Genomic DNA, 23,834 nt, shown 5'->3' with positions numbered 1-23,834 from the left:
CCTCTAGCCAAAAACAAACAATAACAGTTAAGGACACAAGCTATATGCATGAATGTAAGAGTAAGGTAGGACTATATCTATATTACAACTACAGCCTGCTCAATGCTATATTTCTGCTCAGAATCCATATCGTTCATCACCTTTTAAACCTTTTGTAGAAGGCTTGACCTCTTAATTTACAAACGAAAGGGAGGGAATGCAATTTCAGCTGTTTTCTCTGATCTGAGCTCTCATGATTCGACCTTACTAGGCGGAGACTTGGCGTCAAGAGGATATACGCATATCACGTGAATTGACCTTAAAGGGCGGGCATATCTTTAAGGTAGGTGAGGCTACTGGTTTGTATGACCAATTATACGCCACTATCTCACGAGGTGTGGGTGGTGTCACGAATTGAGGAGAGGCTCCCAGCCATCCGTGGGAAGGTTTTAGAAGGGGGCAGAGCTCTACCCGGAAGTGTCTCGCGGCTGAGCACTCTGTCATTTGGCCACGGTTGGTTCTGAGGAGAGGGACAGCAACGGCAAAAGAAACGCAGGAACAAGTCAGTTGGATAGAGAGATTTTTTTTTTTACAGAAATCCTTTAAACAATGAAACCCACCGAATAAGCCACTACAGTCAACTAGTATTAAATTCGTTTTAACAATTTAATTCAATGACATTTATTTTTTTAGACAAGCAAGGTTAGCGGTTCGCGAGAGAGAGCTGTGTCATTGAGCAGGCAGGACACGTCAGGAGAGGAGAGAAAAGCTGGTTAGCCATAACTAGCTACTATATGAGCGAAAGCCATAAAAGTACCATATCGCTTGTCATAAACTTGATTTTCACAATTTTATCAGACACATCGAGATTGCCGGTTGACTACAGGACGATCGAGTCATCGCCTGGATCAAGGGTAACGTTAGCGACCAAAAGGTGAAAAAGGGATTTTATTGTCGATGTGTGTGCAACGTCGCTTTAGCCAGATTATTCATACACTACTATAGCTAGCTAGCATCTGTGACTATCGACTATGTCATATCTGTTTAAGATTTTGCCTAAAACAATCAAACTGTTGGGGGAAGTGCCTATAACAGATTAAGAGTAAATAAACCATCATCATTTTCTGAAATTAAAAGGTTGAATCCAAACAACGGGATAGGCTTTGACAGCTGTCAGGCAAGCAAGGTCGCTTGTCTGTCATGATTTCGTTCAAATTTAGCTAGCTAATGTTAGCTGGCTAGCGTCATTTTCCAAATACTGTTGCATATGACTATTGCAACTGGCCAGCTAACTTTAGTATGTTATCGACAAAATGCTAGCTAGTTAATTGGCCTTAGAAATGTCACCACTGCAATCTCCTGTCGACTGTCCGACATGCACTACATTGCCAAAGTAGTGGATTCGACTATTTCAGCCACACCCGTTGCTGACAGGTACATAAAATCGAGCACCCATCCATGCAATCTCCATAGACAAACACTGGCAGTATTGTGGCCAGTACTGAAGAGCTCAGTGACTTTAAACGTTGCATCGTCATAGGATGACACCTCGCCTGCTAGAGCGGCACCGCTCAACTATAATGCTGTTATTGTGAAGTGGAAACGTCTAGGAGCAACAACGGCTGTGAAGTGGTAGGCCACACAAGCTCACATAACAGGACCGCCAAGTGCTGAAGCACGTAAAAGTCATTTGTGCTGAAGCACGTAAAAGTAATTTGTCCTCGGTTGCAACACTCACTACCGAGTTCCAAACTGCCTCTGGAAGCAACGTCAGCACAAGAACTGTTCGTTGGGAGCTTCGTCATAAAATGGGTTTCCATGGCTGAGCAGCCTAAGATCACCATGTGCAATGCCAAGCGTTAGCTGGAGTGGTGTAAAGCTTGCTGCCATTGGACCCTGGAGCAGTGGAAACACGTTCTCTGGAGTGATGAATCGCGCTTCGCCATCTGGAGGTCCGACAGACAAATCTGGGTTTGGCGGATGCCAGGAGAACGCTACCTGCCCCAATGCATAGTGCCAACTGTAAAGTTTGGTGGAGGAGGAATAATGCTCTGGGGCTGTTTTTCATGGTTCGGGCTAGGCCCCTTAGTTCCAGTGAAGGGAAATCTTAACTCTACAGTATACAATGGCATTCTAGACGATTCTGTCCTTCCAACTTTGTGGCAACAGTTTGGGGAAGGCCCTTTCCTGTTTCAGCATGACAATGCCCCTGTGCAAAAAGCGAGGTCCACACAGAAATGGTTTGTCAAGATCGGTGTGGAATAACTAATCGCCCAACATCAGTCCCTGACCTCACTAATGCTCTTGTGGCTGAATGGAAGCAAGTCCCCGCAGAAATGTTCCAACATCTAGTGGAAAGCCTTCCCAGAAGAGTGGAGGCTGTTATAGCAGCAATGATCCAACATCTAGTGGAAAGCCTTCCCAGAAGAGTGGAAGCTGTTATAGCGGCAATGTCCCAACATCTAGTGGAAAGCCTTCCCAGAAGAGTGGAGGCTGTTATAGCAGCAAAGGGGCGACCAACTCCATATTAATGCCCAAGATTTTGTAATGAGATGTTCGACGAGCATGTAGTGTAGCTTACCAGAAAACGTTAGCTAACTAGGTAGTTAGACTAGTGTAGCATATTCTGTGGCAACGTAAAGATGGTGCTAGATAACCAACTAGCTAGCATACAATAAATCATTTAGCTACAACGTACAAGGTGGAACTGATGTGGCATCTCACGTTAGCAAGGTTATTATATTAGCAGCTATTCTCGACAGATGGCTTTAACTCATTCCATGAATTTGTGTCCATTAATACCTTAACCATAAGGTAAGAGGAGTTCCTAATGTATCAGTGACCTTAATTCATTAATTAGCTAAGTACAAGGGAGGAGTGTGAACCCGAGGCACTCAGCCCTCTGTGGAATAAAAATCAATAAAAATGTTTGTTTTATTTATTTAACCTTTTATTTAACTGAATGAGTTTGCCACATGTGGACTAGCAAGATGTTTACTAGCAGAAAAGGGTCTGACGTAGCTAGCTTTCAAAGTCCTTTACACTGTTGACTGCCGGATTCTCAATTACAACCAATGAAATAATAACTGGTGTGTTTTGTGTTTGCCCCTCTCTTTAGGACGTAAAGATCACGGGATAGCACATATTGTGTGGGGGAAAACAAATGGGGGATTACGGGTTTGGAGTCTTAGTGCAAAACAACACTGGCAACAAGTCTGCATTCCCAGTTAGAATTCACCCACATCTGCAACCTCCACATCATCATCAGAATGCGTCTCCAAGCCCTGCTGCTTTCATAAACAATACCACATCTGGTAATGGCAGTAGCAGTGGGTCGCCTTGGCTGTTTTCAGCCACAGCTGCCCACAGCAGCATGCAAGATGAAATTCTTGGGTCTGAAAAGCCCAAAGCCCAGCAACAGGAAATGCAAGAAACGCAAGAAAAGCAACAACTGTCCCCTGGCCACCAGGAGTCTGTAATCATATCTGAGTTAGAGAAGGCGAGGTCCGAGGAGAACAAGGTGGAGGGCAGCGCCTCAGATGGTAGCAATGGAAAGGAGAAGCTGCGCCTCGAGTCCCCAGTACTGACAGGCTTCGACTACCAAGAGACATCGGGTCTTGGGACTCCAGCCCAGTCCAGTACCTCCTCGTCCCTGACCGGCTTCAACAACTGGTCAGCGGCTATTTCCCAGACACCCTCCACCATCATCAACGAGGATGTCAGCTTCTTCAACCCAGCTGCCTCTGCTAACAATGGGGCCCTCCTGTTCCAGAATTTCTCCCACCACACCAGCCCAGGCTTTGGGGGAAACTTCTCCCCCCAGATTGGACCCATCTCCCAGCACCATCCCCCACATCCACACTTTCAGCACCCACACAACCAACACCAACAGCACCGCAGGTCCCCAGCCAGCCCCCACCCTCCTCCCTTCCCCCATAGGAATGCTGCGTTCAGCCAGTTGCCGCATTTGTCCAATAATCTGAATAAACCCCCGTCACCTTGGGGTAGCTACCAAAGCCCTTCTCCCTCTCCCTCCTCAACCTCCTGGAGTCCTGGCGGGGGCTATGGTGGCTGGGGAGGCTCCCAGGGGCGTGAGTACCGTCGGGGCCTCAACGGAGGCATGACCCCCCTGAACTCCATCTCCCCACTGAAGAAAACCTTCCCCAACAACCACGTGCCGTCGCAGAAGTACTCCCGCACCAGCCCTGGGTTCAACCCCAAATCCTGGATGGACGAGAGTGTGAGCAGGAGTGACAACATCTTCCCCTTCCAGGTCAGTCAATAATTCCCACTGGTTTTATATAGTGTCTTCTGACTTTAATGATATTAGAGCCATTCAGCGAGACGAAATAGAATTGTGTGTACCCAAAGACCTTACTCTGCGTTACGTGATGAATTTGTCACGCTATTAGATGTTGGTCCTAATGCTTTAATTGCCAGAGGCCTCTTATGACTAGCGTAGCTGTACCACTGCAGTGATGTGTGCCACGTATATGACATACAGAAGCTATGACAGCCTAGAAAATATCAGATCATTTTCTTCATCCAGAGAACACACTGTCGCGAAATGGATGGAACATCAATTACCTATCTTTCCGTGAAAGTGATTTTTAGGATTACAGGGCTATTAATAACCTGAGACTACCGGTCTACACATCCTTTATAATGCCACCTCATTTATAATGCAATTTGAAATTTGATTGATAGCACACAATGAAGATGACTTGGATAACGGTATTATGCGTTGGAAAACTGATAGGCTTGATGGAAAGGGCATGGAGATTATTTTATTGATCAAGCACAGGGGTGACTGCGTCTGGAGGGGTGGGTGCAGGGGTTGGGCTAGTATACGTGCTGGAAGGCTTGATTTGAAGGCTCTGAGGATACCCCCCCCAGAAGTGCTGACAGCCATGATGCCATATCGACCAAGTTAGATATAGCCTGACTGCTATGTTACTGTAGCACACGGCAGTGCTGTGCTCTTGTTGGTTCAGCTAGCCTGTGTTGCTCAGGCTAGCTGGATTGTGGCCCTCTGACCTCTAAATGCATTGGGGTGGAGGGTATGATTGGAGGTTAGTTTCCTGATGCAGGCTGTAATAACTGAGACACATTGGTTTTTTAAATAATTAAGAAGCATTTTCTAGTCTACTTCAACAGGGGATGCTGAATATTCTCACATATCGGGTAAGGTTGGCCTGACAGGCAGAAGTGTTCCATAGAGACTGTCGGAATGAAGTTGTGCTCTTTAAATCCATTGGAAATGAATCCTCTGCAACGATGTCTATATCGAAGGTTTGGGTGGTGAAAGGCTACTGTCGTGTGACTGAACTGAGGGATCTGCCGTGGATCAAAATCCAGTAGTAGGTTAGCTGTAGCTGTTTGGAACTGCTGTGGAATTATTACACAGATATTACATTGTTATTGTATAATCATGCTTAGTCACGCTAGGATAAATCACATAGGTATTGTATTTTTGTTCTATAATAAAAAAGATCTGTTCTATGTAACCTAATGATTACTTTTATTATATAGGCTAATTACATTACTACAGTACCAGTCAAAGGTTTGGACACTACTCATTCCAGGATTTTTTCCTTTTTTTAAATAAACAACAACTATTTTCTACATTGTAGAATAATAGTGAAGACGTCACTATTATGAAATAACACATGGAATCATGTAGCAATCATGTAGTAACCAAAAAAGTGTTAAATCAAAATATATTTTATATTTCAGATTCTTCAAAGTAGCCACCCTTTGCCTTGATGACAGCTTTGCACACTCTTGGCATTCTCTCATCCAGCTTCATGAGGTAGTCACCTGTAATGTATTTCAATTAACAGGTGTGCCTTGTTAAAAGTACATTTGTGGAATTGATTTCCTTAATGCGTTTGAGCCAATCAGCTGTGTTGTGACAAGGTAGGGGTGGTATAAAGACCAAGTTCATATTATGGCAAGAACAGCTAAAATAAGCAAAGAGAAATGACAGTCCATCATTACTTTAAGACATGAAGGTCAGTCAATATAGAACAAGAACTTTGAAAGTTTCTTCAAGTGCAGTCACAAAAACCATCAAGCGCATGATGAAACTGGCTCTCATGAGGACCGCCACAGGAAAGGAAGACCCAGAGTTCATTAGAGTTAACTGCACCTCAGATTGCAGCCCAAATAAATGCTTCACAGAGTTCAAGTAGCAGACACATCTCGACATCAACTGTTCAGAAGAGACTGCATGAATCAGGCCTTTATGGTCGAATTGCTACAAAGAAACCACTACTAAAGGACACCAATAAGAAAAAGAGACTTGCTTGGGCCAAGAAACCCGAGCAATGGATATTAGGCCGGTGGAAATCTGATGGTGTGGGGGTGCTTTGCTGGTGACACTCAGTGATTTGTTTAGAATTCAAGGCACACTTAACCAGCTTGTCTACCACATCATCCCATCTGGTTTGCGCTTAGTGGGACCATCATTTGTTTTTCAACAGGACAATGACCCAAAACACACCTCCAGGCTGTGTAACATGGAACCCAAACCGGCTGTGCACCATTGTGCATACATTTATTTTGTCCCCCTACACCAAACGCGATCACGACACGCAGGTTAAAATATCAAAACAAACTCTGAACCAATTACATTAATTTGGGGACAGGTCGAAAAGCATTAAACATGTATGGCAATTTAGCTAGCTAACTTGCACATGCTAGCTAATTTGTCCTATTTAGCTAGCTTGCTGTTGCTAGCTAATTTGTCCTGGGATATAAACATTGAGTTGTTATTTTATCTGAAATGCACAAGGTCCTCTACTCCGACAATTAATCCACACATAAAACAGTCAACCGTATTGTTTCTAGTCATCTCTCCTCCTTCCAGGCTTTTTCATCTTTGAACTTATATGGTGATTGGCATCTACACTTTCATAGTATTACCACGACAACCGGCAAAACAGTTCGTCTTTCAGTCACCCACGTGGGTATAACCAATGAGGAGATGGCACGTGGGTACCTGCTTCTATAAACCAATGAGGAGATGGGGAGAGGCAGGACTTGCAGCGTGATCTACATCAGAAATAGGAATCACTTCTATTTTAGCTCTTGGCAACGCGGACGCGCGTTAGCAGTGTGGGTGCAATAATTGAATAACATGGATTTCTACATTTATTTTGCAACGCTCGTGCACGCGACGTGTCCGGTCTGTTCAGCATGTAAGGGCTATTTGACCAAGGAGAGTGATGGAGTGAGTGCTGCATCAATGACCTGTCTTCCGCAATCTCCTGACCACAACACAATTGAGATGGTTTGGGATGAGTTGCACCGCAGAGTGGAAAAGCAGTCAACAGGTGCTCATCATATGTGGGAACTCCTTCAAGACTGTTGGAAAAGCATTCCTCATGAAGCTGGTTGAGAGAATGCCAAGAGTGCAAAGCTGTCATCAAAGGAAAGGGTGGCTACTTTGAAGAATCTCAAATATAAAATATATTTTGATTTGTTTAACACTTTTTGGTTACTACATGATTCCATATGTGTTATTTCATAGTTTTGATGTCTTCACTATTCTACAATGTAGAAAATAGTAAAAATAAAGAAAATTCCTTGAACGAGTAGGTGTGTCCAAACTTGTGACTGTTAGCGTACATAATAAATAGGTTCCCTGTCTCTCAGTCCCTGAACAAGCAATGTTTTCAGCTTAACTTAGTGATAGTGAACACCAGCCCATTGATTGCATGACTTTCTCTTGTGACTGCCAGGCATGTCCAAATGGTTCTACATAGTTTCCATCTCATCACGGAGAGAACAGGTGGGGGGTTTGTGGTGTTTTTAACGGTATAATGCTTTTAGGCCAGGGGTCGGCAACAGGAGACCCCCCCCCCCCCAAAAAAAAGAAAATGTTTTAGGATTTTGTTTTTTGGTGAAACAAGACGTCGACATTTAACAGGAATTCAGCAACAAATAAGTTGACTGTAGGAAATCTGTTCCCAAGCATTCCCATGAATACATTTTTATTTGTTTAATCAAGGTCTAAAAATGATTTTCGGCCCCCCGACCATCTGCGTTGACAAACCGTCCCACGGCTGAATCTAGGTGCCTACCCCTGCTGTAGGCTATGTTGCCCCTCGTTATTTAGCATAGCCTACATCCATCAAGCTTGAACAACATTTACATTGCTCAAGTAACATTGTGTAGAAATACCTTACTGTCTACAATACTTCAGCTTCATACTGTAGCAGCACCTTTTCATAGAAATCTTGGTTATGTTAATCAACAGTGGATGCCTGTTTGTAACTTATTTAAATGAGCTTTCACTGACTGTTTAGGTGTCTGCCTTGGGGGAGTTAACACATTAAAGTGATGTGATACTGAGCTCTTAGAGTTTAATGGTGCTGGAAGTTTCCATAGGCCTGCTGTGTCTCAGCCAAGAATATCTCATGTTCGGTGTGAAAGTGGAGGCTGTCTGATAGGGGGACTAGAGCACTCGCTCCATGCAAGCCCACACAGGTGAGATGTTGATGATTAACCTGTGTCTCAGGGAGGAAATGAGAAGGGAGATGCTGCTCCCACTTGGGAGAACAAAAAACGGTTTATAAGGCAATGGCGCTAAAAACAAAAATGTTGCGTAGAACACGGACGGAATTATGGAATCCAGACATTAAAATGGAATTCAACAATATTCAGAAATGTATTGAACTTAGTAGGAAATTCACAAAATGTATGGAATTTATTAGAAAATTCATTAATTTGCCCAAGTTAATCATAAGACTTGAACAAAATGCATCAGTGATTTCTTATTTTTCTGCAACTTTCTGAAACTAAACAGGAATGTTCTTCAGTGTGTGTGTGCGTGCGCGCGCGGATATCTACACTTTGTGTGGCCGTTAGCGATGATGCTAATGATAACATTTCCCACAAAGGTTCTCAATTAAATGCTAACTACAAAGTTTGACTGAATATCATGATTGTTTGCATCAATCCAGTGGGCATTTGTTTTGCCAACTCTGAAATTACATGAGCGCTACAGAAACTTGGCTAACCAAACAACTGCATTAAAGGGTAACTACACCCCAAAATCTTCATTTATTCTATTTTTCCCAGACTTCAAGTGGTCTGATGCGGTTTAAGCATTTTTCTGGACTTATAACATCGAACGTTTTTTTTGTTTTTTTTCAGAGCGATAAATAAATGGGAAAAACAAAACGGAGATAACACAATCGGGCAAAAAATAAACCTGATTTTTCTAGGGCCAGAAAGAAGGACCCTTTATTTAGATGTTCATTCTGTGATGGCCTTGGGCTGTGCAGCTGCTGATCACAGAGCATGACTGTACTGGGAGACCTAACCTACATTTTTTTTAATTTAGCCTTTATTTAACTAGGCAAGTCAGTTTAGAACAAATTCTTATTTACAATGATGGCCTACCGGGGTTAACTGCCTTGTTCAGGGGCAAAACGACAGATTTTTACCTTGTCAGCTCAGGGATTCGATCCAGCAACCTTTCGGTTACTGGCTCAACGCTCTAACCACTAGGCTACCTGCCGCCCCAAATGAACAAGGAGGCTGTTTGTTTTTCAGGCTAGGTCTCTTCTCTGTTTGTTTCTGTATTAGAGCAGCTTTTGTCACTGGTTGCAGGTGCCGTTGGCAAACAGTCATATGTTTCCTACAGTAGGTCCAGTGTCATCTCTCAGGGATTAGTGACTATGCCTCCCAGAGAGGGATGTTATGATAATATAAAACATGGACAGGCCCCTGGTCCCGACTATAGGCTTACTGTCTTTGGGTACGGTATTAGAGCTGTGTTCTTAGGCCAAGCTCTCTGCACTGAGGCAGGGCCGGTCTTTCACTTTCTAAACCCCGGGCATCCTCTTAGCTCTGTGTAAGCTGCTCTACAGACTTCCGTGACTGGGAGGGACAGGGCCTACTGCTCGGTAACATGCCTGTGGATCTGGGGTTGGGCAGGCACCCAAAGGGCCATATTTAGCAATCTAATGTATGTGGAAAATTGTTAGAGGTAGCCTACGGTTGTGATTTTTCTGGTTAACCTTTTTTAAACGAAGAACATATGTTTGCTTGCATTTATAGCTGCTTCAAATCACAGTTGTTGTCATTAGGGCTGGGTGATATATCAAATTAATTCAAATGTATGTTTTAGCACAATATTCCCGAAACCGGTTTCAATTCAGTATTTGAGGTTTGTTCCAACAGAATCAGTCATATGGACACACACAGACATTGAGACATTATTTTACTGTAATACAGGAGTAGTTAACCTTTCTAATGAAAACCTTTTTATGTATCAACTCCTCAAATTTCACACAGAGCAGTCACTACTAAAATTGTGAGTATCAATTAAAATTGATTCTGAAAAATGAATTCTCAGTTTTTCACTAGCAGCATTTGAGGTACCATGTACCACTAGCAGCATTTTAGCCAAAAACTGTTATACTAGCTGTCTAGTCTGTGTTTTTAGAAATGTGCAATTTGCATCAAATATGGGTGCGTTCGTAAATTCACTCTGGCCATCTACTCCAATTTCTGAGCACTCTCGATTGTGTGCTAGAGTGCAGAATAACTGATGAATTTACGAATGCTCAACACCTGTTGAATATTGGCTGGTGTCGGTAAGCGTCGTCAAAATTTAAATTGTTGCCAGCAGCCCAGTTATAGCCACCAGCGCTCTGGATAACACGAAAACAGCCTAACCAGCTCTGCTAGGCCGAGTAAAATGGTCAGAGTGAAATGTTCTAATTTGTGTCGAAGTAGCTAGAAAGCTAGCCAACCTTAGCCAATTAGCTTGGGTGCTTGACTGCTGTTGTGAGGTCAGAACGCTCGGATCAACCCTACTCCCAGGTCACAGCGTCCAGTGTGCGCTCTGAACGCTCCGAGAGCGAAGTGATCTGAATTTACGAATAGACAATCTGACAACGCTCTGAATTGGCAAACACCCAGAGCGCACTCTGGGGCTTGAATTTACCAACACACCCTAAATAAGGAATTGCGAACTCGTTCTTATTCTGAGAAATAAGTTAGGCCACTCGATTTCAACTAAACAAAGTGGACAGGCTAGCATGCTGTTCAAACGTATGGAAATGGACAGATGGGTGTGTTCATAACAACGCTTCTACCTTGTCAGCTAGGAAATAGGTCCAAGTTGGCTAAACTTGAATTATAGAGATTAGCTGGCTACTCACTAGCAAGTGTGCTTGTGATTTGTGAGATTGTTTTCTATAATCAAATCAAAATATATTAGTCAAATGCGCCGAATACAACAGGTCTAGACCTTACAGTGAAATGCTTACTTACAGGCTCTAACCAACAATGCAGTTAAAAAAAAATATGGATAAGAAATAAAAGTAACAAGTAATTAAAGAGCAGCAGTAAAATAACAATAGCGAGACTATATACAGGGGGTACCGGTACAGAGTCAATGTGCGGGGGCACCGGTTAGTTGAGGTAGTATGTACATGTAGGTAGAGTTATTAAAGTGACTGCATAGATGATAACAACAGAGTAGCAGCGGTGTAAAAGATATGGGGGGGGGGGGGCAGCAATGGAAATAGTCTGGGTAGCCATTTGACTAGGTGTTCAGGAGTCTTATGGCTTGGGGCTAGAAGCTGTTTAGAAGCCTCTTGGACTTAGACATGGCGCTCCAGTACCGCTTGCCGTGTGGTAGTAGAGAGAACAGTCTATGACTGGGGTGGTTGGAGTCTGACAATTTTCAGGGCCTTCCTCTGACACCGCCTGGTGTAGAGGTCCTGGATGGCAGGAAGCTTGGCCCCAGTGATGTACTGGGCCATTCGTTCTACCCTCTGCAGTGCCTTGCGGTCGGAGGCCGAGCAGTTGCCATACCAGACAGTGATGCAACCAGTCAGGATGCTCTTGATGGTGCGGTTGGGGGCATGTAAAACGTCTGCCTTCTGCTCCGGTGCCATTTTACATTATAAGGGACGCTTTGGGATTTTGGCAATAAGGCCCTTTATCTACTTCCCCAGAGTCTGATGAACTAGTGGAAACCACTTATCCCTGTGTCCAGTATAGAGGAAGTTGGAGGTAGTTTTGCGAGCCAATGCTAACTAGCATAAGCACAATGACTGAAGTCTATGGGTATCTGCTAGCATGCTTTTTGCTTGCGAACCTACATCTAACTTCCTTCATAGTGGACACAGAGTCAAAAATGGTATCCACTAGTTCATCGGACTCTGGGGAAGTAGATACAGGACCTCATTGCCAAAATCCCGAAGTATCCCTTTAAGACCATGGAAGTAGCCTATGACGTCTGTTAGTTCATGATACGGCAGGATGTCTTATCAAAACAGAAAATATCGACCCCAAAGGTCTCGTGTTCACATCATTGTGTGTATCAGTTGACGGTGTACTAATGGGAAGATGTTTTGGGATGTGTAGACTGACTGTTTGACTGACTAATGTGCTGAGGTTAGTATCAGACAGGGCTCTACGCTGACCTTTTTTACAAGGAGCACATGTGCTCTTAAGTTGAAAGATTTAGGCACACAGAAAGAAGGAGCACAATGAAAAATATTTGAGATATTAAAGCTAGAATCCTCAAATTTTCTATGCGCACTGGTGCTCTTAAATATAAATTCTGGGTCGCACAGCAAAAGATTTGGGTGCATATGCAAGTAAAATGGTCGTGCTGTAGAGCCCTGTCAGATGTAATCTTTTGTTCTATGGTTATAGTAACAAGCCTCATTCATTCGATCTCATTTAGCCCCCCATTTACGGCCAGCACACTTTCCCAGCTATTAAAAGTTAGAGGGCATTAGCCAATTAGTCACGATCCTGATGGCGGTAAATGCCCCTTGAATAATGAAAGAATTGACCATCAGTGACAAGTGCACGACCGTGTTCTTATGTTCTCTAACCTTCTACCCTTGAATGGAGTTATGAAACAGGACGCGTACTGTGTGTTTTAACGAGCGGGAGATGGGGAAGGGGGGGGGACGTGTCTGAAGTGTCACAGGCGTTTTAACTCCCAGTCTCTGATTAGGATCTGTTGCTGTTTTTAATTACTTTATCACCAAAGTAGATCTGGCTCCCCTGTGGAACCAGTCTGCACCCCCTGCTACCCCTCCCTCCCTAACCATGCTCTGGGACTGGCTTCATGGGCTTGTGGGTGTTTTAATGTGGAAGGCTTTGAAATGCCTTGACCAGCAACACAAAAATCAAGTGTCAAAGCTGGGCCCCCTTCCCTAGCTCCCTCCCCCTTCCCTTTCCATTATTTTAGCTGTGACATTGTACATTAATGTTGTGGCAGAAACGCATGTTTCATCAAGGCCTGTTTTAGCAGTGTTCTTCACGTCGGATAGTTTGGCCTTAGCTTCTAGCTATACTCCCAAACACAGGCTCGCTGCCTGGAGCGAGTTGAAATACAAAATACTCCGGTTTGGTCTCTCTGACTGTTTCCCACTATTCTTTTGTCTCTTAATCAGGTGAAAACTATTTTTCCTCATAGTTAGGGAATTATTTCATTACATTCCTATGTGCCACTCGCCTATTATTAAGTCTAAGCTTGACTTTAAAAAATGTTTCCTTAAAGATTATTGTTGCGCTTGGTAAGGAAAAGTCTTATTTGATCCGCCCACCTAGGTGTGTACTTTGGAGGTGAACCAAACTTCTCATGTGAGGCTGTGAGAAGGAAAGAGTTGAACTGAGGGACAGGCAGGCTCATAAGGGCTATGTGTCTGTGTGCCTACGTACGTAGCCTAGTCCTGTAGAAGCCATCTCCCACCATGACGACGCACAAGTATGGCTGCTGTTGCTATGCATCTGAATGCATTGGCAACCGCAGGAAGGGTCCTAGTAAAGTACTAGGCAATGAGATGCCATACGGCATCATGACGACACACAAATATGACTGCTGTTGCAGTAGTTACGCATCTGAATGGATTGGCAACTGTAGCGATTAAAGGGATATTGCAAGATTATGACAATTGTGCTGTTGTTCTACTTAGCCAGAGTCAGATTCTAGCGTATGCTACTGTACCTGTAGACTTCCAGTCATTGCGCTAACGCTAGTTAGCATTGGCTCACGAAACTACCTCTAACTTCCTTCATACTGCACGTAGAGACATAAAAATGGTATTCATGAGTTAATTTGACTCTGGGTAAGTAGGACAGCACAATTGCCATAATCTCGTAGTATCCCTTTAATCGCTACAGTTGCCAATCCATTCAGATGCGTAACTACTGCAACAGCAGCCATACTTGTGCGTCGTCATGATGCCGTATGGCATCTCATTACCTAGTACTTTACTAGGACCCTTCCTGTTTCGCCTCTTAGGATAGGGTTCAGTGCACACTGTTCTTTTGTTGAGTATTTATTTTGTAATGAATTAAGAGTGTTTTTGTGTTAATCTACTATTTGACTTCAAGTAGTTCATCTCTCTGTGGATTGTAGAAAATACATTCTTGGCTACTGCAGCCCCAGCCTACTGGTGATTTGTGTGGTTGTCACTCCTAAGGTCATGGTTGTTAATTCTGTTAGTTTACTGCTCCATGGCCACCATTTTAACGCTTGTTTCCATTCCCACTGCTTAGCATTAGGGCTGGTCGACATGGCCACAATATCATATCACAGTATTTTTCACATTTTTGACTGTTTTTCTGTTTTTGAATAGTACAAGTTAAATGCTTTATGAGTAGTGCGTGACCCTACATACATTCTAAGTGATTTCAATGGGTCTCTCTCCATTCTGATTGTTTTATACTGGTTAATTAAACTTCAACCCAAAATAATTGTCTGCATTTTCATAAATCTCATTTGTGATCATTTCCTCACTGCCACGTAGAGCTGCACGATATGGGCAAAAAAATCAAGACCTTATTTTTAACCAAATGTTGCGATTTGACTTGAGATTTATTCTAATTCTATAGTTAGATGATAATAGTGGGCACTTTGAATACAGTTTTTGATATGACAACGAATTAACATGGCAGGGTAGGAACCAAAGTGTTGGTGAGTGTTTCCTAGGGGACCCTATAATCTTTGGCTACATTAAATATGTAGCTAACATATGCTTTGCCTATTCCTCTTTGATTTAGAAGATACTGTTTCACAAGCAGCATGCTGATTTAGGCCTAAACCATCACTGATATCAGGCTGTGTAGTTAGCTGTGTTTTCTCTGACTCAGTATATTTATTAGCTAGCTAGGTAGCCAGCTAACTAGCAATTAGCATTATTGGCTAACATGACTTAGCCACAACTTGCTAAGAAAATACAAATGACCTGTTTGCAAATGTAAGAAACACAAGCTAATAGTGTAGTTATAGAACTCTTGTGGATTATAATAAGAAGCAAAGTTAAAACGGCATGGTAGTCATCAATGTTGTTGCATGTGCTGCATTGACCATGCAGACTGAACGCAAGTGTCTCGTGGTCGAGCAACAACGACATACACTCTGTGAGTAAACAGGGGGCAGGGCTAGGTATGGAGAGGGATGACTCAAGTAGCGAGTACACTATAAAAATGGACGTTACACACAACTTATCACATTTAACAAAACAAACATTCAAATATTGTGTTATAAGATACAGTAAAACCCCAAACCGGTCTGTGCATCAATACTGGTATATCGTAAAATATCGTATACCGCCATAAGGTTGGGCGGTATACCGTATTTGACTATATACCAGTATTTATGCACCGACCGGTTTGGGGTTTTACTGTATCTTATATAACAATATTTGAATGTTTGTTTTGTTAAATGTGATACGCCGCGTGTAACGTCCATTTTTATAGTTTACTCCGCTACTTGAGTCATCTCTCTCTGCTCTCTCTCTCTCTCAGACCTAGTCCCACCCCATGTCACTCAAGGAGCGCATTTGTTGTTGCTTGACCACGACTTGCGTTCAGTCTGCATGGTCAGTGCAGCACATGCAACAATGTTGATGTCAACGATGTGGTTTCCACTTTGATCTTAATATAAATCCACAAGCATTCTATAATTACAATATTAGTTTGTGTTTCTTACATCTGCAAACAGCTAGTTTGTATTTTCTTAGCAAGATAAGCTAAATCATGTTAGCCACTAATGCTAATAGCTAGTTAGCTGGCTAGCATGAATATGTTGGCTTTATGAATAAAGATTTAACGTAGCCAAAATTATAGGGTCCCCTAGGAAACACTGAACATCAATTTGGTTCCTATCCTGTCACAACTCGTCCATGACATTTTCATTCGTTGTCATATCAAACACTGTATTCAAAGTGCCCACTATTATTTATATTCTAACTATAGAATTATAATAAACATTCTATTTCCATGATTCCAAAAGTTCACCCAAGTGTTTTGATCTAAATCGCAATTGCAGCATTTGGTTAAAAATAAGGCCTAGTATTTTTGCCCATATCGTGGCAGTGTGGAAATGATCTCAAATGAGTGCAGGAAATGCAGAAATTGATGGAAATGCAGGAAATTGTTTTAGGTTGAAGTTGAATTGAACATTATAAAACAATCAGAATGGAGAAAGACTCATTGAAATCATTTAGAATGTATGTGTTGCCACCCTAGGATCACTCACTACTCATAAAACACCCTGGGATCACTCACTGCTCATAAAACACCCTGGGATCACTCACTGCTCATAAAGCACCCTGGGATCACTCACTGCTCATAAAGCACCCTGGGATCACTCGCTGCTCATAAAGCACCCTGGGATCACTCGCTGCTCATAAAGCACCCTGGGATCACTCGCTGCTCATAAAGCACCCTGGGATCACTCACTGCTCATAAAGCACCTTGGGATCACTCACTACTCATAAAACACCCTGGGATCACTCGCTGCTCATAAAGCAAATGTACAACTTTTATTTATTCAAAAACATAAAATGCCGTCAAATACCGCCGTACCGTCAGAAATGTGAAAAATACCATATGATATTTTGGCCATATCGCCCAGCCCTACTTGGCATGATATTTTATTTGACCTGGAGCAGCTTGTCTTAATTTCCTGGAGGAGATGGGATGTATGACGCAACCACATGAGACTTCACACTAATATGTTTTTGGATTTGTCAAACATGGACTCTGGCCTAGTTGAAGTGCTTCTCTAGTCCTTTGACAGGCAGCCAGATCTTGCCTGGGCTGAAAGATGCTGTCAATGGTCTTGTCTGGCCTGGGCTGAAAGATACTGTCAATGGTGAATTATTTCCCAGTCTTGTGCAACAAGCCTCTCATTATTACCAAGTAGGACTTGTATTGTGTGTTGGCTGGCCTCTGGTATGCCATTCTGTGGAGTCGTTCAACTAGGTATGTGACATGAAAACATTTTCTTAACATTTTAAACTGCCTTTTTTCTGTTAACTATATAAGTATTTCAGAATTTAGACATACTTCTTATAGTAACATATGAAGTACGACACCAAGATGATGTCTGTATCATGTACGGTTCACAGATCATAAGGTCTTACAGGAGGCATGTGTAGGTCTACAATGACCAGTTTCATCATGATTTTCTCAAACATGGTTTGTGATACAAGTTAGAGCGTGACAGATACAGGATTTTTGGGTCAGATACAGATTTTTATGGGGGCAAATTACTGATATACAGTGCATTTGGAAAGTATTCAGACCCCTTGACCTTTTCCACATTTTGTTACAATACAGCCGTATTCTAAAATGAGAAATTAAATGTTTTATCCATCAATTTACACGCAATACCCCATTTGGGGAGTTTCTCCCATTCTTCTCTACAGATCCTCTCAAGCTCTGTCAGGTTGGATGGGGAGTGCCGCTGCACAGCTATTTTCAGGTCCATCCAGATTAGAGGTCGACCGATTTTATGATTTTTCAACGCCGATACCGATTTTATTGGAGGACCAAAAAAAAGTCGCTACCGATTAATCGGCCGATTTTATTATTATTTTTATTTAAATTTAAATATTTTTTTTGTAATAATGACAATTACAACAATACTGAATGAACACTTATTTTAACTTAATATAATACATCAATAAAATCAATTTAGCCTCAAATAAATAATGAAACATGTTCAATTTGGTTTAAATAATGCAAAACAAAGTGTTGGAGAAGAAATTAAAAGTGCATTATGTGCCATGTAAGAAAGCTAACGTTTAAGTTCCTTGCTCAGAACATGAGAACATATGAAAGCTGGTGGTTCCTTTTAACATGAGTCTTCAATATTCCCAGGTAGGAAGTTTTAGGTTGTAGTTATTATAGGAATTATAGGACTATTTCTCTCTATACGATTTGTATTTCATATACCTTTGACTATTGGATGTTCTTATAGGCACTTTAGTATTGCCAGTGTAACAGTATAGCTTCCGTCCCTCTCCTCGCTCCTACCTGGGCTCGAACCAGGAACACATCGACAACAGCCACCCTCGAAGCAGCGTTACCCATGCAGAGCAAGGGGAACAACTACTCCAAGTCTCAGAGCGAGGGACGTTTGAAACGCTATTAGCGCGCACCCGGCTAACAAGCTAGCCATTTCACATCGGTTACACCAGCCTAAACTTGGGAGTTGACACGCTTGAAGTCATAAACAGCGCAATGCATTGCAAAGAGCTGCTGGCAAAACGCACGAAAGTGCTATTTTGAATGAACGCTTACGAGCCTGGTGGTGCCTACCACCGCTCAGTCAGACTGCTCTATCAAATCATAGACTTAATTATAACATAATAACACACAGAAACACGAGCCTTAGGTCATTAATATGGTCAAATCCGGAAACTATCACGTTTATTCTTTCAGTGAAATACGGAACCGTTCTGTATTTTACCTAACGGGTGGCATCCATAAGTCTAAATGTTCCTGTTACATTGCACAACCTCCAATGTCATAATGTAATTATGTCATAATTAAGTAAAATTCTGGCAAATTAGTTCGCAACGAGCCAGGCGGCCCAAACTGTTGCATATACCCTGATTCTGCGTGCAAGGAACGCAAGAGAACTGGCACAATTTCACCTGGTTAATATTGCCTGCTAACCTGGATTTCTTTTAGCTAAATATGCAGGTTTATAAATATATACTTCTGTGTATTGATTTTAAGAAAGGCATTGATGTTTATGGTTAGGTACAGTCGTGCAAAGATTGTGCTTTTTTTCGCAAATGCACTTTTGTTAAATCATCCCATTTGGCAATGTTGGCTGTCTTTGTTAGGAAGAAATAGTCTTCACAGTTCGCAACGAGCCAGGCGGCCCAAACTGCTGCATATACCCTGACTCTGTTTGCAAGAGAAGTGACAGATTTTCCCTAGTTAAAAGAAATTCATGTTAGCAGGCAATATTAACTAAATATGCAGGGTTAAAAATATATACTTGTGTATTGATTTTAAGAAAGGCATTGACGTTTATGGTTAGGTACACGTAGGCGCAAAGACAGTCCTTTTTCGCGAATGCGCACCACATCGATTATATGCAACGCAGGACTGGCTAGATAAACTAGTAATATCATCAACCATGTGTACTTAACTAGTGATTATGATTGATTGTTTTTTATGAGATAAGTTTAATGCTAGCTAGCAACTTACCTTGGCTTCTTTCTGCATTCGCGTAACAGGCAGGGTTCTCGTGGAGTGCAACGTAAAGCAGGTGGTTAGAGCGTTGGACTAGTTAACCATAAGGTTTCATCCCCAAGCTGACAAGGTAAAAATCTGTCGTTCTGCCCCTGAACAAGGCAGTTAACCCACCGTTCCTAGGCCGTCATTGAAAATAAGAATGTGTTCTTAACTGACTTGCCTAGTTAAATAAAGGTCTAAAAATAAAAAAATCGGTGGCCAAAAATACCGATTACCGATTGGTGTGAACTTGAAATCGGCCCTAATTAATCGGCCATTCCGATTAATCGGTCGACCTCTAATCCAGAGATGTTCAATCGGGTTCAAGTTTGGGCTCTGGTTGGGCGACTCAAGGACATTCAGAGACTTGTCTCGAAGCCACTCCTGCGCTGTCTTGGCTGTGTGCGTAGGGTCGTTGTTCTGTTGGAAGGTGAACCTTCGCCCCAGTCTGAGGTCCTGAGCGCTCAAGGATCTCTCTGTACTTTGCTCCGTTCATCTTTCCCTCGATCCTAACTAGTCTCCCACTTCCTGTCGCTGAATAACATCCCCACAGCATGATGCTGCCACCACCATGCTTCACCTTAGGGATGGTGCAAGGTTTCCTCCAGAGGTGACGCTTGGTATTGAGGCCAAGGAGTTCAATTTTCGTTTCATCAGACCAGAGAATCTTGTCATTATGGGGTGTTGTGTGTAGATTGATTGAGAATGATATATATTTTTAAATCCATTTTGGAATAACGCTGTAACGTAACAATGTGGAAAAAGTCAAGGGGTCTGAATACTTTCCGACTGCACTGTATCTGCCGATACATCAGTTATTTTAGAGGTGGAATGAAAAACTGCTTTTTTTTCACTCAAATTACGCTCCAAAGGATTAACATATAATCTAAATTATGATTTCTTACCTAAATATTAAAGTTACAATTATTTAGCAGCATTTAATTTGTGGTTTACATAACCACAAAAGCAACTACATCCTCTATAAATACAGTAGAAAGTATACTGAACAAAAATATAAATGCAACATGCAACAATTTCATAGATTAAGTTTTTTTTTAATGAGTTACAGTTCATATGAGTCAGTTGAAATGAAATCATTAGGCCCTAATCTATGGATTTCACATAACTGGGAATACAGATGTAAGTCATCGATACCGTAACAAATAAATGGACCTCAGGATCTCGTCATGGTATCTCTGTGCGTTCAAGTTGCCATCGATAAAATGCAATTGTTTTTGTTGCCCGTAGCTTATGCCTGCCCATACCTGCCCATAACCCCACCGCCACCATGGGGCACTCTGCAATATTAAAGCTGATCTCTCTTCCCCCCCCCAAAATAAAAATAAATGTAACATTTAAGCAGTGGCAGCTCCATACTTTCAAAGCAGCCCTCTCATCTCTCTTTTACACAGGAGCGCACCAGATCCTTTGATGGCTTCAACATGCATTCCCTGGAGAACTCTCTCATTGACATCATGAGGGCCGAGCAAGATACTCTGAAAGGTAAGATAACAATCACAAAACCACCAGGATTGCATGTCCGGTCACAATATTGATGCTAGCGGCCATATCTAAAAACCTTTTGTCCTTCAAATCTGCTGCAAGGTCATCTAGGACGGGCGTCTGTCTGCTGCCCCACAGCCATGTCCGACGACTGCTGATTTGAGCTTTCCTTTCAGTGGCACTAGAGTGGACTAGAAAGTGAAGAGTGGAGGCTTATGTAGGCTAGGCTTTTCTACAGAGAGTGCACATGGAAATATTGCTGCAAGCAGCAATGAACGGGGTTCACAGGATGACAGAAAGGACACAAGCTCAGTTGGATAACAAAGCAAGCATTATATAATGTAGGAACTATCAGTGAAATCATTACCATGTTTATCTCTCAATACCACAAGGATGACGGAAGTGGAGTTTGGTCTAGTGGGTCATGGGTAGCCTAGCGGTTAAGAGCATTGGGTCAGTAACCAAAAGGTTGCTCGTTTGAATCCCCAAGACGACTAGGTGAATAATCTGTTGATGTGCCCTTGAACAAGGCACTTAACTCTAATTGCTCTTGTAAGTCACTCTGGATAAGAGCGTCTGCTAAATGACAAATGTAAAATATAGTGCTGTAGGTTGGTAGCGTGACAGCCCTCGAATGCAGCAACTAATCGTTGTCAAAGTCATTAGAGGCTAATTCATTGAGTGTTACTCCAGATTTGTTATAATCTGATTTATGGTTCATGAGAAGTATTTTTGGTCTATTAGTGTATGTGCTAATATGCATTTACTTAGTCCAAAGACCAAATTTGCAGTGAATCTTACATTTAGTCCATGAAGATTTTTAATGATTATTTTAGGCATTAGCGGTACACAAAAAAGTGAATTGTTAAGCGTTTCCCACATTTTTTACGATATCAATGCCAAACTTAACATGGTTCGTCATGGTAATGTCTTTGACCTTATAGTTTCAAGTTGGTAGGCCATTGTGAAGTAGATTTGCAAAGGTTTTAAATGGACACGGAAAATCTGATTTCTGATTGATCAATAACTCAAACAAGTTAGGAGATGTACCCTGGGTCTACATACAGGTTTTATTTGGACTCATAGCATATTGGTTTTATTTGGACTCATAGCATATTGGTTTTATTTGGACTTATTGTTCATAAGAAGTATTTCAAAGGTTTTCAAAAATGTCAAAGATGGAGCTAAATCTACCTTATGGTGGTGGCGTGGGAGGTGTTACTTGTCCCTTTTTAGAGTTTTCATAGCAGCAGTTTGTGAAGTGTTTGTTGATTGGATGGTATTATGGGGAATGTAAATACAGCGCTCGCAGCAGTCTATATCTGTTGTCCATTTGGTTTGTGATGCAAATGTCCCAAACCAGAAAGTTCCTGTTGTCAGTCAGGATGACCAACTGGTGTTTGTCTGGGGAGGGATTAATTAGAGTAGCCTGGGTGTTGTTACTGTTTAACTGCCCCCACAGCTTGTGTATGCATTTATTCTTTTTACACCTCTGTATTCAGCTGTTAAACCACAGTGAAACACAACTTTGGCGAACATCTGAGAGACGAAGAGCCTGAAGTGATGAGTTGTTGTTCTCAGTCTAGTTTGAGCTGATTTATTGCCTTGACGCTCCCAGTGCTACGTGCCAGCTACAGAGGGTTAGAGATGCAGAGGAAAACATCATTATGATGCATCATTCCATCTCGCCACTGTCTCCAGGGCAACGTGTTTCTACATTACAAAGATCCACACAGATGAAGGGTTTACTGCTCCCACTTTGTGCTGTCCCTACTGGGGTGAGCTCCAAGGGTACCAAGCAGCACCCCTACCCCTAATTGAAAAGAATGACCCGACCCTCAAACATGAACCCCGCTGCTCTGCAGAACAGATGAAAAGGAAGGAGGGGGAAATCGACTGTAGAAGTGGCTTTGAATCGATTCCAGCATTGTCTTCTGTTGACTGAAAAGAGCACTCTGTTCCCTGAAACGTTGTCTGTGTCACCACTGACTACCGAGCCGGTCCACCACCCTGCCCGCTCGCTCGCTCTCTCATTCTCTCTGATTTAATAGGTGGATGCGGGGGAGGGGCTTGGAGAATTTGTGTGATGGAACACACCAATCACTGAACACTACCAACCCTCTCCTCGGGGGGCCCCCCCCAATGTTCCACATTTTTGTTTCAACCATAAACTGGCACACCTGATTCAATTAGTCAAAGGCTTGATGGTTAGTTGACTAATTGAATCGGGAGTGCCAGTTTATTTTTTTTTAATAAAAATGTGAAACGTCTGGGGGGGGGGGGGTGAAAGGTCTGGGAAACCCAAAACTAGTCCACTCCAGTCACAATGGGTTTACTATTAGTTTTCCTTTCATCCCCTCCACCAAGGCACCCCAGCATGGCACAGTTCAACTCTCAAGTACATTTGGCAGGAGGTCGGGAGGAACAGGGAATGTGCCAGCGAGCAGGCGGCTGAGAGATAGATGATGTGGGCTAATGTAACCAGGGCTCGTTTTGTGTGTTTGATTGTGACAATCTCTTAACGATGTACACTCCACTCTCTAGGTCGCCTAGGATTCACCCATCCAGGGGGAGAGAGTCCTCTGCCCATAAATGGTACGTAAAAAGGGTTTGCTAACACTAGTGTTCTACATGCTCAACCCATGCTAATGGTAGTCAACAAGATTAGCAGCACCATGTTTGTACTTTGCATGCTCTTGAGGCACCAGTGTGGATTTCCTTCTCTGTTCCACTCTTCTTATTCCATTAGTTCTTTAATGGTTGATGTGGATTTATTAAATAAGGATTTAGTAATATAGAGAAATTATTTCATTTTAAATTGC

The 23,834-nt window shown here is 42.4% G+C and overlaps 1 protein-coding gene across 2 annotated transcripts in view; it reads left to right on the top strand.

The window, feature by feature from the left end:
* Positions 1-399: 399 nt before the first annotated feature.
* The window catches only part of cpeb4b (cytoplasmic polyadenylation element binding protein 4b), a 34,954-nt gene continuing 11,519 nt past the window's right edge, over positions 400-23,834 (top strand). Inside the window, exons 1-4 of one of the 2 annotated variants that reach the window (XM_045717359.1) lie at positions 400-913; positions 3,098-4,252; positions 20,922-21,012; positions 23,557-23,607. In XM_045717359.1, the coding sequence (XP_045573315.1) occupies positions 3,143-4,252; positions 20,922-21,012; positions 23,557-23,607 (1,252 nt within the window). In that variant the 5' untranslated portion in view covers positions 400-913; positions 3,098-3,142. The remainder of the gene's footprint in view (positions 914-3,097; positions 4,253-20,921; positions 21,013-23,556; positions 23,608-23,834) is intronic. The other variant, XM_045717360.1, reaches the window with a different exon arrangement.

This window comes from Salmo salar, chromosome ssa04 (genome assembly GCF_905237065.1).
Source record: "Salmo salar chromosome ssa04, Ssal_v3.1, whole genome shotgun sequence".
Lineage (NCBI taxonomy): Eukaryota > Metazoa > Chordata > Actinopteri > Salmoniformes > Salmonidae > Salmo > Salmo salar.
Note: the sequence above shows the minus strand (reverse complement) of the source record. Positions and strands in the feature narration are given on the sequence as shown.